Source organism: Phyllobates terribilis, unplaced genomic scaffold (genome assembly GCF_046119375.1).
Source record: "Phyllobates terribilis strain yellow unplaced genomic scaffold, ASM4611937v1 Scaffold_9__5_contigs__length_417890890, whole genome shotgun sequence".
Classification (NCBI taxonomy): domain Eukaryota; kingdom Metazoa; phylum Chordata; class Amphibia; order Anura; family Dendrobatidae; genus Phyllobates; species Phyllobates terribilis.
Window position 1 is genome coordinate 3,770,544 of NW_027362769.1, and position 13,912 is coordinate 3,784,455.

The following is a 13,912-nucleotide window of genomic DNA, read 5'->3' on the forward strand; positions in this document are numbered from 1 at the left end:
TCCCTTCTGAGCTTTTTACTGTGCCTGAAAACTAGTTCCAGATTACATGCAGGGTATTGGCGCACTCAGGAGAAAAATTGTGCAACAAGGTACAGACCATTTTCTCCCATTACCCCTTATAAAAATTAACAACTTGGAGCTAAAAGACATTTTAGTGGTAAAAATGTAATTATTCTTTCTTCACCGCTCAATGTTATAAAATTACGTGAAGCAAATGTGGTGTCAACATGCTCATTGCACCCCTTGATGAATTCATGGGGAGAGGTGGAGGAGGGGTGGTGTGGTTTGTAAAATGAGGTCACTTGTGGGGAGGAAGGGGGTCCTGCTGTTCTGGCACCTCAGGGGCTCTGCCAATGTGACATGGCAACTGCAAATCATTTCAGTAAAATCTGAAGTCCAATATGGACCTCCTTCCCTTTTGAGCTTTCCACTGTGCCTGAAAAGTAGAGAAATTGCATAACAAATTGTACTGTTCATTTTCTACTATTATCCCTTTTGAAAATTGAAAACTTGGGGCCAAAGCAACATTTTAGTGGAAAAAAATGGTAATTTGTCATTGATTCAGCCCAATGTTATACAATTCTGTAAATTGCCCGAGATTTAAAAATGCTCAACTACACCCCTAGATGAATTCCTCAAGAGTTGTAGTTTCCAAAATGGGGTCACTTGTGGGGGTTTCTGCTGTATTGGCATGTCAGGGGCTCTTCAAATGCGACATGGCATTTATAATGTATTCCAGAATTCAATTGGCACTCCTTCCCTTCCCTCCCTCCTTCCCTGTCATGTGCCCACACAGTAGTTTTACGCCACATATGGGGTATCGACGTACTCAGGAGAAATTGCACAACAAATTGTATGGTTTATTTTCTTCTGTTCCTCTTGTGAAAATGAAAAATTTAGAGCTGAAGGAACATTTTTGCAGGAAAAATTTATTTTTACATTTTCACGGCTCAACTTTACGAAATTCTGTTAAGCACCTGTGTGTTCAAGGTGCTCACCACACCTATAGATAAATTCCTTTAGGGATGTGGTCCCTAAAAAATGTTATTTTGTAAATTTTGTTGGAAAAATTAGAAAGTGATAGGAGGATAGGCAATCAATTGTTAAATCTTGGACAAAGAAATTAAAAGTGCCTTCAGGTTATGATGATTATTGAAAACAGTTACGCTAAATATCCTTGTAACTACTTACCAAAAGCTTGTCAAAGTACTGAATATCATCAGGTTTTAAGAATGGAAGGTTTCCAGAAGGCTGATCACTAACACTTTTCATGGTTCTGTCTTCAGTAGGCATATGAAATCCAGTCATTCCACCTAATGGAGTGGGTGTTGCAGTCAGTTTCCTAGCTGGTGTACGTATGGGAACATAACCAGCAGGAGGTGGGAGAACCTAGCGTAGATAGATGGAAATGCATATAAAGAAAGGTGTGCAGGGAAAAAGAAAGAAACAAGCAGTTTTTCTTTTTACTTATTGGGTATACAGTTTTAGAAGCATTACAAAGCTTAAAGCTCCACTCCAGCGGTATTTTTTTTTATTGCACCACTGGAGTGGCGCTTTAAATGTTAATTCCCCTGCCCCATCTCATACTCACCTGCCACCTTCATCCTTTTCCAGCATCGCTCCCGTCGGTCTCTGGAGAAAATTGACCTGGCGACTACTTCAGTGTTTTATGGAGCGGGTGGAGACCACTTTTCAATACAAGTCTATGAGAGCCTCGTTCTGGCTCTCAAAGACTTGTATTGTGCTCCTGTGACATAGCTTCTGATTCACAGCCTGTCAGAAGCAGCGCTCACAAGATGGTGCCAAGGGACCGGAGAGGTGCTGAAAACTGGTGAAGCTGCTGGAGGGTAAGTATATAAGAACGGGGGGTAGGGGACTATCATTTAAAGAGCCACTTCAGAGGTAAAAAAAATCCCTGCTGGAGTGGTGCTTTAAACAAAATAATTCAAATCAAAATACCTTATAACCCTCTGGAAACATAGCATCCAGCTCTTCATCAGAAAGTGGACGGTTTCTTTCATCAATTTCACGTTCCCATCTCCATGCCTGAAGCTGTTCGGGGGTCATACTCATGATATGTCCTATGAAAAACAAAGCATTATAAAATATGTATACGTTTATCAGGAGCTGGGCAGCAACTATAACATGTAGTCATGACCTTTCTGCCATGGCAGAAATTGTAAAGTGGACAGAAAGTACATACATGGACCCCTTAAGGACAGACAGCCAAGTGTCCATATAAGTAGCACAGGGCTGTCTGACAATGTTCCCTGTTATGACATACTTATAGCACCACTCCAGAGGTTTTTGTTAATTTCAGAGATGAAGTAGTAGCACTAATTCATGTTCCCTAGCATTATATTTACCAGCCACCGTCTTCTGCTCTCCCTGGCTCCGCTTTGGTCCTGTTTCGCTATCTTGTGACAACTTCTTCTGATTGGCCAGATGCCAGAGGTAAAGGTCACAAACTCTCAATAGAAGTGTATGGAAGCCTCGTTCTTGATCTCATAGACTTACATTAAGAATGGACCTCCATCACGCCCAGCAAACACTGAAGCGATCCAGCAAGTCAAAAACAGCAGAAGACGACTGGAGCGGCACCAATAACAGAAGACACCGGTAGGTAACTATTTTCCCCTACGGGCAGGGTACTTACATTAATGAGACCACTTGACAGATGAAAAAAATACTTGCGTGGTGCTTTACTGGGTAATAACATTAATTTAAATTTTACTATGCAATATTGTGTCCAGCATAGAAAGTCATGAAAGTTTATAATAAACGTCAATTTGGCTTTTTTCCTGTTCAAAAATATCTAGTTGTCCTGCAAAACCCAAGCTTTTTTAGGCTTTTCTTATGGTTATGCAACAACCATCCTCCCAGTCTATTTAACTGGAGTACAGATTGTGTTTGAGAGGGGGCCTCAGTATTCTGTACGCTCCCAGGCAAGGTAATGCTAGCATGGCACTAGGGGACAGATGCAGGCACAGCAGCATGGTCCAGAGGAACGCAAGCATGCCTCCATGTTCACAGTGTTGTGCTCTCTAGCATGGTAACTGCAGCAAAAACAATGCAATTCTATCAAGATAGCGGAAAAAAAAGGCAACATGTGAATGCAACCTGCATTTTGGCATCACAGCAGGGCCATGTCACACTTTCAGTACTTGGGTCAGTGTTTTAAATCAGTATATATTGAGACATGCGCTTTTTTCATTTTATGCTCTTATTCTATCATGTGCACGGTCAGGTCCTCTCTCTCCCCTTTTCTGAGGTCATGGTGTGCAATACTCTTTCCCTAAATATCGTCACTCTAGTCCCTTATTTGTATAGATATAAATTAAAATAGTTCTCTTTCTTCGAGGTCTCCCGGGACATTGATATTCTCTTATTGCTTCAGATATAGATAATTAGGCCACGTTCACATTTTCAGTATGTGGTCAGCATTTTACATCAGTATTTGTAAGCCAAAACCAGGAGAAGAACAATCAGAGGAAAAGTATAATAGAAACACGTCACCACTTCTGTATTTGTCACCCACGCCTGGTTTTGGCTTACAAATACTGAACATGTGAACCTGGCCTATGAGGGAAAAATGCCAGCACAAGGCCCGTTTCCCAGTGCTCCTCTCTTGCTGCTGTGGCAGCGTTTCTCACACACAGTACGAGGTCAGAATACAGGCCACATTGCGGTCAGCTCTGCTGTTTTAGAGCACCATCTCTCTCAATAGAAGTCATGTTCCTGAGGTGCTGCCCCTCCATAATCCATACTCCAACAAACATACATTGAGGCCACCTAGAGAAAAATAGGCGTTTGAAGGCCGCATCAAATTTTTGAACAGAAAAAAGCCAAATAACCTAAAGTGAATTGCTAACTTAGTGCAGGACACAATGAAAGTAGAAAAAAAAAATCTAGATATCGTTCAAATATGCCCTACTACCTGAGCATTTTTTTTTCTTTAAACTTGAATACCCCTTCAAAACATATCACAAAAGAATCTTATCTATGCCTGTAATAGAAGGATTTTTGGCACTTACCGTATAATCTCTTTCTTGGGAGTCTCCATTGTGGGACACCGATAACCATGGGTGTATGCTGCTGTCGCTAGGAGGCTGACACTATGCTAGAAAAAAAAAGGGTTAGCTCCTCCTCAGCAGTGTACACCCATAGACTGGCACTAAGCTCGTCAGTTTGTGGAAAAGCAGTAGGAGAAGCGTGCCAGAGTGACCTTGTACAGGTTGGAGAGCTATACGTGCGCCTATAGGCTGGCGCTTTAGAGGCATTCGGAAACAGACATGGATATAGGCACATCGAGAGGGGTCTGTGTCCACCAATTAAGACTTCAAGAAAGATTTTACGGTAAGATGGTAAGTACCAAAAATCAATCTGTCTTTATCACTTCATCACCGGTAACCATGGGACACGTCCAAAAGCAGTCCCAATAAGACGGGGGGAGGGATTGTGTCTTTATGCGCCTATTGGGTTGTGCGGTCGGCAATTGCCGCCTGCAGGACTTTTCTACCTAGTCCAACGTCCGTACGTGTGGACGTTATAGAATTCGGTAAAAGTATGCAGGGACGACCAGGTGGCTGCCTTGCAAACTTGCGTCGGTGAGGCCTGCTGTCAGACAGCCCAGGATGTTTCCACCGTTCGGGTAGAGTGGGCTTTTACACCCGGGGGAGCGGTTTGTTCGCTATTCATTAAGCTTCAAGGATAATAGAGTAGATCCATCGAGAGATCGTGGATTTTGGAGGCAGGAAGCCCTTTGCGGCGGCCTTCGGGAACGATGAATAGGGAGTCCGTGAGCCTGAAGGAGGCTGTTCTTGAGAGATAGCACAGAGTAAGGCCCTGACAAGGTCCAGGCTGTGGAGGGCCTTTTCAAGAGGATGCATGGGAGATGGGCAAATGGACGGTAGGATAATGTCCTCATTTAGGTGGAAGGCGGAGACCACCTTGGGTAAGAGCAAAGGTACTGGTCTGAGGACCATTGTGTCCTGGTGGAAGACTAGGAATAGGGAATGTCAGGAAAAAGCTGCCAGTTTGAAGACCCTTCTAATGGATGTAATTGCTGTTAGGAATGCGACCTTCCAGGAGAGGAAGTATGTGGAGATTTGATGGATAGGTTCGAAGGGGGGTGCCTGGAGGGCTCCTAACACTAGGTTAAGGTCCCAAGGGACTACTGGTTGGTGGTACGGTGGGCCATACCCTGTAGGAATGTCTTGACTTGAGGTTTGCTAGGTTTGTTGGAAGAGTATTGAGAAGGCAGAGACCTGACCCTTGAGAGTGCTGAGGGACAGGCCCGCACTGAGTCCCACTTGGAGCAAGGCCAGGATGTTAGGAAGCGAGAAGGACATGGGAGCAAGCTGTTTATCTTCGCAATATCTGAAGAAGGGTTTCCAGGCCCGATGATAGATGCGATATGAGGCGGGTTTTGTCGCATTAATCATGGTTTGTATTACCTGGAGGGAGAAGCCTGCTTGTTTCAGTATCGTGGCTTCGACGGCCATACCGTTAAATTGAGATACCGAGAATTCGGGTGACAGATCTGGCCTTGAGAGAGTAGATTTGTGCATTCCGTGAGCCTCCAGGGGGCGTCTAACAGTAAGTTGACGCATTCCAGGTACCAGGCTCTCCTGGGCCAGTCTGGGGCCACGAGGAGTACTTCTTCCAGCTTGATCTTTTTGATAATTCTGGAGATAAGCGGAAGGGGCAGGAAGAGATATGGTAAGCGGAATTGAGCCCACGGAATGACTGGGGCATCGAACGCAATTGTTTGCGGATCTCGTGACCTGGCTACGAAGTGGGGGACCTTGAAGGTTTGCTCGTGATGCCATTAGGTTGACGTCGGGCGTGCCCCAACTTCAGCAGATTTGGTTGAACACTTCCGAGGATAAGTTCTGGCGGCTTAGGAAGTCTGCCGCCCAGTTTTCTACCCCTGGAACGTGGACCGCCGATATCGCGGGTACGTGGCGCTCGGCCCAGATGAGGATCCATGACACTTCTGAATGGACGGACCTGCTTCTGGTGCCGCCCTGGTGATTTATGTAAGCCATAGTCGTGGTGTTGTTGGACTGGATTCGGGTTGGTTGGCCCGCGAGAAGTATCAGCCAATGCCTGAGAGAAGTAGATGGCTCTGATCTCCAGCAGATTGATGGGGAGGGACGTCTCTTGGGCATTCCAGCGTCCCTGCACCGTATAGTGATGAAAGACTGCTCCCCATCCAAGGAGGCTTGTGTCTGTCGTGATCACTTGCCATCTGAGAGGGAGGAAAAATCAGCCCTAACGGATGGAGGGCGAGTATCCAACCAGGTCAGGCATTGTCTGACGCGTGGAAGTAGAAGAATTGGGCGGTCTAAGGAGGATGTTTTCCTGTTCCATGCTGAGAGGAGGGCTAGTTGGAGTGGGTGGGTGTGAAACTGACCATATGCAATGGCTTCCATGGCCACGATAATCTTTCCCAGGGTTCAAATACAGCGTTGCAGAGTCAGGGGGAAGGGGCGTGTGAGGACATTGATGTCTCGCCTGACATTCATGATCTTGTTCTGCGGGAGACTGATTTTGGCCTGGGAAGTGTTGAAGACCATGCCCAGGAAGGTAAGGTGTTGTGAAGGGGTCAGGGAAGATTTGGCCTTGTTCACAATCCAGCAGAGACAAGAGAGAGTATCAATGGTGATCTGAAGGCTGTGGTAGCAGTCCTCGTAAGATGGCCCCTTGATCAATAGGTCGTCTAGGTAGGGAATGATGAGGATTCCCTTGGAGAGTAGGAATGCCATGACAGTGGCCATCACTTTGGTGAAAACGCTGGGAGCTGATGCCAATCCGAACGGAAGAGCTGTGAATTGGTAGTGATTGTGTTTGGTCGAGAACCGTAGGAATCTCTGAGACTGGCAAATTGGGATGTGAAGGTAGGCATCTTGGATGTCTGAGGAGAGGAAGTCTTGGGGAGCTATGGAGGCGATAACAGACCGGAGAGGCTCCATCCTTAAATGACAGAGTTTCAGGTCCAAGAGTCCCAGGTGGGTGTGACAAGTCATGCTGAGGGAAATTTATTGGGTCGGTGGCCTGAGGGCTTGGAAGGGGGACCCTGTCTGCGCCAGGATGGGGCAGATTTGAATGAAGGCTTCTTTCTCTCTGAGGGCCGGCTGACTGTCCTGCTGAGCTGGGACTCTTGGGGATGCGAAGGAGTGAAAGGGGCAAAATTGGTGGGTCCGTCTAGGGTTAAATAGACGTTTGGCTTTTGGTTGGGGGAGGGAGGTGCGCTTGTCCCCCGTTGCATCGGAGATTATCTGATCAAGTCTGGACCCGAACAGGCGAGAGGCCTGAAAGGGGAGGTTGGTGAGAGATCTTTTGGACTGGGGTCAGCGTTCCAGGCCTTGAACCACAGAATTCTGCGTATGGCTACCGAATTGCTGTTGGTCTTGGCTGTGCAGCTGGCTACATCTAGGGAGGCCAATAAGAGGTACTTTCCGGCTTGTGCGATTTGGTCCGGTTGATCAGCCATATCCTGTGTGGGCGCTGAAGCGTTAAGGCTCTGTTGTAGGGTTTTCACCCAGGCGGCAATGGTTTCTGCTACCCATGCAGAGGCGAAGAGGGGACAAAGGAAGGCCCCTGAGGCCTCGAACACCGACTTGGCAAGTGACTCCACCTCTCTGTCCGTGGAATCTTTAAGGGATGACCAGTTGGGCAGCAATGAAGTGGTTTTGGAGGAGAGGAGAGATAATGGAGGGTCGAATGAAGGGGACTCAGAACACTGCTTGACTAGTTCGGGGTTGAAGGGATATAGGATCTCAAACTGCTTCTTTCCTGGGAAGCGCTTGTCTGGGTTCTGCCAGTGTTTTGCAAGGACCCCCTTCAAATTCTTTATGACTGGAGAAGGTCCGCGGTGGGTGTTTAGTTTTTTGAAGGAGACGGTGTGGTCTGGGGGAAATGTACTCGTCCTCCTTGATATTGAGGGTATGGTTGACGGCGGAAATAAGGTCGTCGACCATGTCCTGCATTTTGGGTCTCTGGTCTGCATCAGAGTCGGATTCAGAGCCAGATTCGGGGATGGAACTGAGTGATTCTTAAGGGGAGGATAGGGGTGAGGGCAGTGTGGGGGAAGCTGGGGGTGACGGGGACCTGGAGAAAAAAGGGAAGAGCCCGCTTTCTGTGCCTGGCCCGTGATTTGCCCGTGTGTGTACAGAGACCAGGTGACTGTGCCTCATGTTGAGCTCAGCTTGAAGCGCTGGTAGTTGCATTCAAAGTGAGTAAACGCTCCATGACCTGAACCAGGGATTATGATACCTTGGTTTGGTCTGACACGGAGTTGTAAAGGGCAACAGCCCACTCTGGAGGAGCGAGTTGGCTGCTTTCCTGGGCGGAAGGGGGTTCCTGAGCTGTGGACATGGTGTGAGGGCTGCAGGTTGGGCAGAAGGCAGAGGCCTGACGTGTGGGCCACTTTTTAGTACAGAGGACGCAGGCGTAGTGTACTATGTTAGGAGAGGAGTGGAAGAGGAGTTGCCAGGGCCTGATCATATGTCCGTGCCCAAATGCCTGGTGATGCAGTAGGTGGATGCTGCTGAAGGGGCTCTGTCGGATGAACAGCCAGGACAGAGGATACCCGGTTCAGAAGCGAGGGTCCTGTCAGGAAGGATGAGATCTGTGAGCAGGCTAGTGGGTCTGGCCAGTTCGCAGCTGTGTGGCTCTGTACAGCAGCTGTGTAGCTTGTGCAGCAGCTGTGTAGCTTTGTCCAGCAGTGAAGTGACTATGCGTCTGGGACTTGGGCACTAAAACATATTGGGAAAGGGGCGTTCCCTTACAAGTGAGAACTTTAAGTTTGTCAGGATCGCCCCCTGGCCGCCTTCTCCTCCCTCCTTGTTGTCCTGACTCCAGTGGACAAAGGAGGGGGAGTGGTTACCGCTGTAATGTTGGATAGGGTTGAGCGGGCATCTCCTGGGCCGGCCGGAGGCTTGTCTGATGATGAAGCACTGTGATGCGCACTGCCATAGGCTGGCCGTGTGATGCGGTGGGAGGCGGCCTTGTAGGCTGAAAGCCGGAGGCTAGATTATACACCGGCCACTGGTCGCACAGAGTGAGCGGGCCCTTTGCGGTTCTGTGTTCAGGGAGCACCGCCGCGATCAGAGGTGCGGAGGCCCAAACATCCAGATGATTGAGGAGGTAATGAGAAAGCGCTGTTGCTGATGTACAGCCGCGGTGCTGCGAACGGGGACTGAGTGCAGCAGGGAAGATCCTTGTGCCTGAGGGGGAAGGTGGGCCCTTTGTGATGGATCCCAGGCGCCTGGCGGGTGCCTTGTTCTCTACCCCTGTTGCTCTGAGACCCGATGCTGTGGGAGGAGAGGTGCTCTGTGCTGCAGCAGGATTGGTGGAGGGGAGCACCATACCTGAGCCTGTAGTCCTCTCCTGGGTCTTCTCCCCGTCATCTCACCTCTGTGGACGTCAGAAGACGGAATCAACCCCTGCGAAGGGGGAATGCCACTGTTAGTGGCCCCGTCTTCCTCCAAGGAGAGGGCTGGGGATGGGACTTGAGGCAGGACTGCTCTTCTTCTGGGCCTCCTGAGAACCGACGGATGACAGGGATGGGTGTCCTGCCCCGTTGGCCGAGAGTGGGCGGTGTGGGTGATACCACATTGCTCTCGCGGCCGCACTTGTGCAGGAGAACAGGGTGAAGATTTACACCCTGTTACCCTGGGAAGGAAAAGGGGAATCGGAAGAAGAAAAGTGAAAAGATTAATAAATTACAACAGAGTACCTGAAAGGGAAAAAAAGGATCTGGAGAGAGATCCAGGTCCACCTCCTGCTGACAATAAGCTTAAACCGACGAGCTTAGTGCCAGTCGGTGGGTGTATACTGCTAAGGAGGAGCTTACCCTTTTTTTCTAGAATAGTGTCAGCCTCCTAGTGAAAGCAGCACACACCACATGTTTACCTGTGTCTCCCAAAGAAGCAATAAAGAAATAGATTTATGAATAAAATAAACTACTGCTTAAATAAAGTCAAAATTACTTTAAGGTTATCGCCTGTAATTGTACCTGGAAAACACTCGTTTGGTCTCAACATTAACACCCTGCCCCCCCATTCCTCCCCTGAAATGACATGCCTTTGGTCTCTTGTCATCTCAGTCACCAGAACTGTATAGTATAACTGTATAGTCTGGGCCACGCACACCTTTAACCCCTTAACCACCTATGGCGTAATATGTCCATCATAGGTTTTCACCTTGCCTTTGAAGCAGGCTCGCAAGTCGAGCCAGCATCTTTCGCGGCAAATAATGGCTGAAGTATTCAGCCATCAACTGCCTCAAATAGCTGCTAGTGAAGCAAAGCTGGATCCTCCAGGATTTTACCCACAGTAGAGGTTAAGCTTATTGGCCTATAATTTCCAAATTCAGTTTTTGTCCCCTTTTTGAATATTGGCACCACATTTGCCATACACCAGTCCTGTAGTACAGACCCTGTTATTATGGACTCTTTAAAGTTTAAAAATAATGGTCTATCTATGACTATTTAATTCCTGCAGTACTCGCGGGTGCATCCCATCAAGGCCCAAGGATTTGTCAACTTTAGTGATTTTTAGAAGCAGCCGTACTTCCTGCTGGGTTAAGCAAGTGACATTTAATGGAGAATTTTTGTCATCACTGATCATGTTTTCTGTCATGCGATTTTCTTGTGTAAATACTGTTGAAAAAAAAATCATTTAGCATATTGGCTTTTTCCTCATTCACCATGTCACCCAGACTATTTTTAAGGGGGCCAACGCTATCATTTTTTAGTTTCTTACTATTTATGTAGTTAAAGAATATTTTGGGGTTATTTTTACTTTCTCTGGCAAGGAGTCTCTCTGTTTCAATCTTTGCTGCCTTGATTTGATTTTTACATAATTTATTTAATTTTCTATATTTATTTAATGCCTCATCACTACCTACTTGCTTTAGTTCTCTAAATGCTTTCTTTTGGTCACTTATTGCGCCCCTTACAGCTCTATTTAGCCATATCGGTTTCCTCCTATTGCTAGCATGTTTATTCCCATAGGGTATATATTGTGCACAGGTCCTATTCAGGATGCTAATAAATGTCTCTTATTTGCTTTGTGTAGTTTTATGTCTCAGGATATCGTCCCAGTTTATTGCACTAAGATCATTTCTCAACCGTTGGAAATTTGCCTTCCTGAAGTTTTGTGTCCTTGTAACCCCTCTACTACACATCTTATTAAAGGATACATGAAAGCTTATTATTTTGTGATCACTATTACCCAAGTGACCCCCAACTCGTATATTTGATATGCGGTCTGGCCTGTTGGTTAATATTAGGTCTAGCAGTGCCCCCCTTCTTGTTGGGTCCTGAACCAGTTGTGAAAGATAATTGTCTCTCATAGTTGTCAAAAACCTATTAACTTTGCTTGAACTACAGGTTTCTGTTCCCCAATGTATTTCAGGGTAGTTGGAGTCCCTCATAATAAGGACTTCTACTTGAGTCACTGCTTCATCTATTTGCTTTATGAGGATATTCTCCGCTGCTTATTATTATTTTTGGAGCCTTATAACAAACCCCTATCAGTAATTTATTATTTTTTCCCCCTCCCCTTATCTCCACCCACAGGGACTCTACATTTTCATTAGATTCACATATATTCTCACGCAAGATGGGTTTTAAGGATGATTTTACATATAAACACCCCTCCCACCCCTCAATTGTTTGTACGGTCATTTCTGAACAGACTATAGCCCTGTAAATTAACTGCCCAGTCATGACTCTCGTCCAGCCAGGTCTCAGATATCCCCACCATGTCATAATTATTTTCCAACAAAATTAATTCTAATTCCTCCATTTTGTTGGTGAGGCTTCAGGCATTAGTGTACATGTATTTTATGTATCTCTCGGTACCTCCATTCTTTCTTACTGACTGTTCTAACCCCACCCCCAATTTCTTTATTCGTGCCCAGGTCACTATCTGCACTAATAACCCCCCCCAACCCCACCCCAAATCCCTAGTTTAAACACTCCAACCTTCTAGTCATTTTTCCCCCAGCACAGCTGCACCCTCCCCACTGAGGTGCAGCCCGTCCCTGGCGTAGAACCTGTAGCCAACTGAGAAGTCGGCCCAGTTCTCCAGGAACCCAAACCCCCTCCTTCCTACACGAATTCCTGAGCCACTTATTTATCTCCCTAATCTCCCATTGCCTCTCTGGCGTGGAACGTGGTACAGGCAGTATTTCAGAGAATACCACCTTGGAGGTCCTTGCTTTAACCTTGCAGCCTAATTCCCTGAAATCATCTTTAAGGACCTTCTACCTACCTCTAACTTTGTCATTTGTGCCAATGTGCACCATGACCGCTGGGTCAATAAGGGGAGGAAAAAAAGAAGACAAACAGCATACTGACCTACAAGTTAATATTGAGTCGATAACAGGTTTTTTGTTTTTTTTTTACAAACAAAAACATACCTGGAGTTGGAGTTGCCATATTCATTGCAGGTGTACCAATTGGCGTTTTCCCTGGGGTCAAAACAGGGGTGCTACCTCCCATCTGGCTAGCAGGAGTTTCATCCCAACGAGACTTTCTTTTACTTGCTCCAGGTGTAGGAGTTTCACCAATTGATTCTCCACCACGATCTGTACGTGGCGTTTCAGCCCAACCACTTCCATGTCCTGGGGTATCTAAAGTAAAAATTAACGATAATTAGCAGGGAAAAATGGAAAGAGAAAAAAACAGACATTATTAATAATGGTGAGAACTTGCAACAAGCATAAAAAAACAAATAGCAAGAGAAACAAATAAAATAAAAAAAAAAATTAAGGGCATAGTTCATCAAGAGCTTCTAAAAGGAACCCATCCTTCCTACCCAAAGTATCCATTCAGCTTTAATATTTTTAATTGCTCTGGTAAAATTAATGTTGCTCTGTGATTGGATGCTATGGGTAACAAATGATTTTAAAATGTAGAGGATGGCACAGATTTATTAAGTGTCTAAAAGTAAGTATGTGAAAGAAAGGTCGGCGATACAAAACAGAGCAAAAAAAAAAAAAAAAGTCACCAAACCTACCACGCTCTGTTTTAGGAGTTTCATCCCATCTATTTTTACGAGCACTAGAAGTTGCTCCTCCATGGCCTGGTGTTGCATGCCCTGGAGTATCCCCACGACCGGGGGTTGCTGCTCCAGCAGGTGTATGGCTTGGAGTTGGATCCCAAATTTTTGATCCAGGTGTAGCTCCAGGAGTTTCACTTCCCTTAGCACGTCCTGGAGTTTCATCCCACCTCAGTGAAGGAGTGTGCCCAGGAGTCTAAGGCAAAAAAAAAAGAAAAACGCAAATTAATAATGTAAAAGGTAAAAAATTCTGAAATAGGTTTGTAATGCAATACTTAGTGAAATAAAGTAATTAGATTAAGTACAACGACCTCGGCTTGATCCCAGCTGGAAACCTTCTTTGGGGTTGACCCTGGTGTTTGGTCTGTCTGATCCCATCTTCGTTTGCGCTTCGAAGGTGGCTGAGATGCAGATGAAGTAGATCCATTGACCACTTTTAAATCACCAGACTTTGCCTTTTCTGCAAGCTGTTGATGGATCTCACGCTACAGATGTAAACAAGAAAAAATGGATCAAAGAAAAGATGGAATGATACATAGTGATAAAATATATAATGCTATTTTACAGAGAAGGAAAAAAGGACTTTTGCATTTAATGTATACAAAAGGTTTGTTTTTGTTTTGTTTTTTTTAATTAAATTGATATGATGGTGCAAACAAAAATGGCAATCTTAAGCTTCCACCCATTTCTAGCAATCCAACCACAAGTAAAAGCAAAACAAGGAGAAAGAGGTGGAAAAGGAGGAGAAGGATAACACTCCTCTATTCAATTCATATACGGTAAGTTTGCAGAAAGGTTGGTTATCTAAGTATATAATAAATTACTTTTGAAACCTT

The 13,912-nt window shown here is 45.9% G+C and overlaps 1 protein-coding gene across 2 annotated transcripts in view; it reads right to left on the bottom strand.

The window, feature by feature from the left end:
• SF3B1 (splicing factor 3b subunit 1) overlaps positions 1-13,912 on the bottom strand; it is a 277,913-nt gene that overhangs the window by 195,735 nt on the left and 68,266 nt on the right. For both annotated transcript variants that reach the window (XM_073646292.1, XM_073646293.1), the window contains 5 exons: positions 13,385-13,561; positions 13,035-13,272; positions 12,436-12,648; positions 1,960-2,081; positions 1,192-1,389 (listed from right to left, as the gene is read on the bottom strand). In XM_073646292.1, the coding sequence (XP_073502393.1) occupies positions 1,192-1,389; positions 1,960-2,081; positions 12,436-12,648; positions 13,035-13,272; positions 13,385-13,561 (948 nt within the window). The remainder of the gene's footprint in view (positions 1-1,191; positions 1,390-1,959; positions 2,082-12,435; positions 12,649-13,034; positions 13,273-13,384; positions 13,562-13,912) is intronic.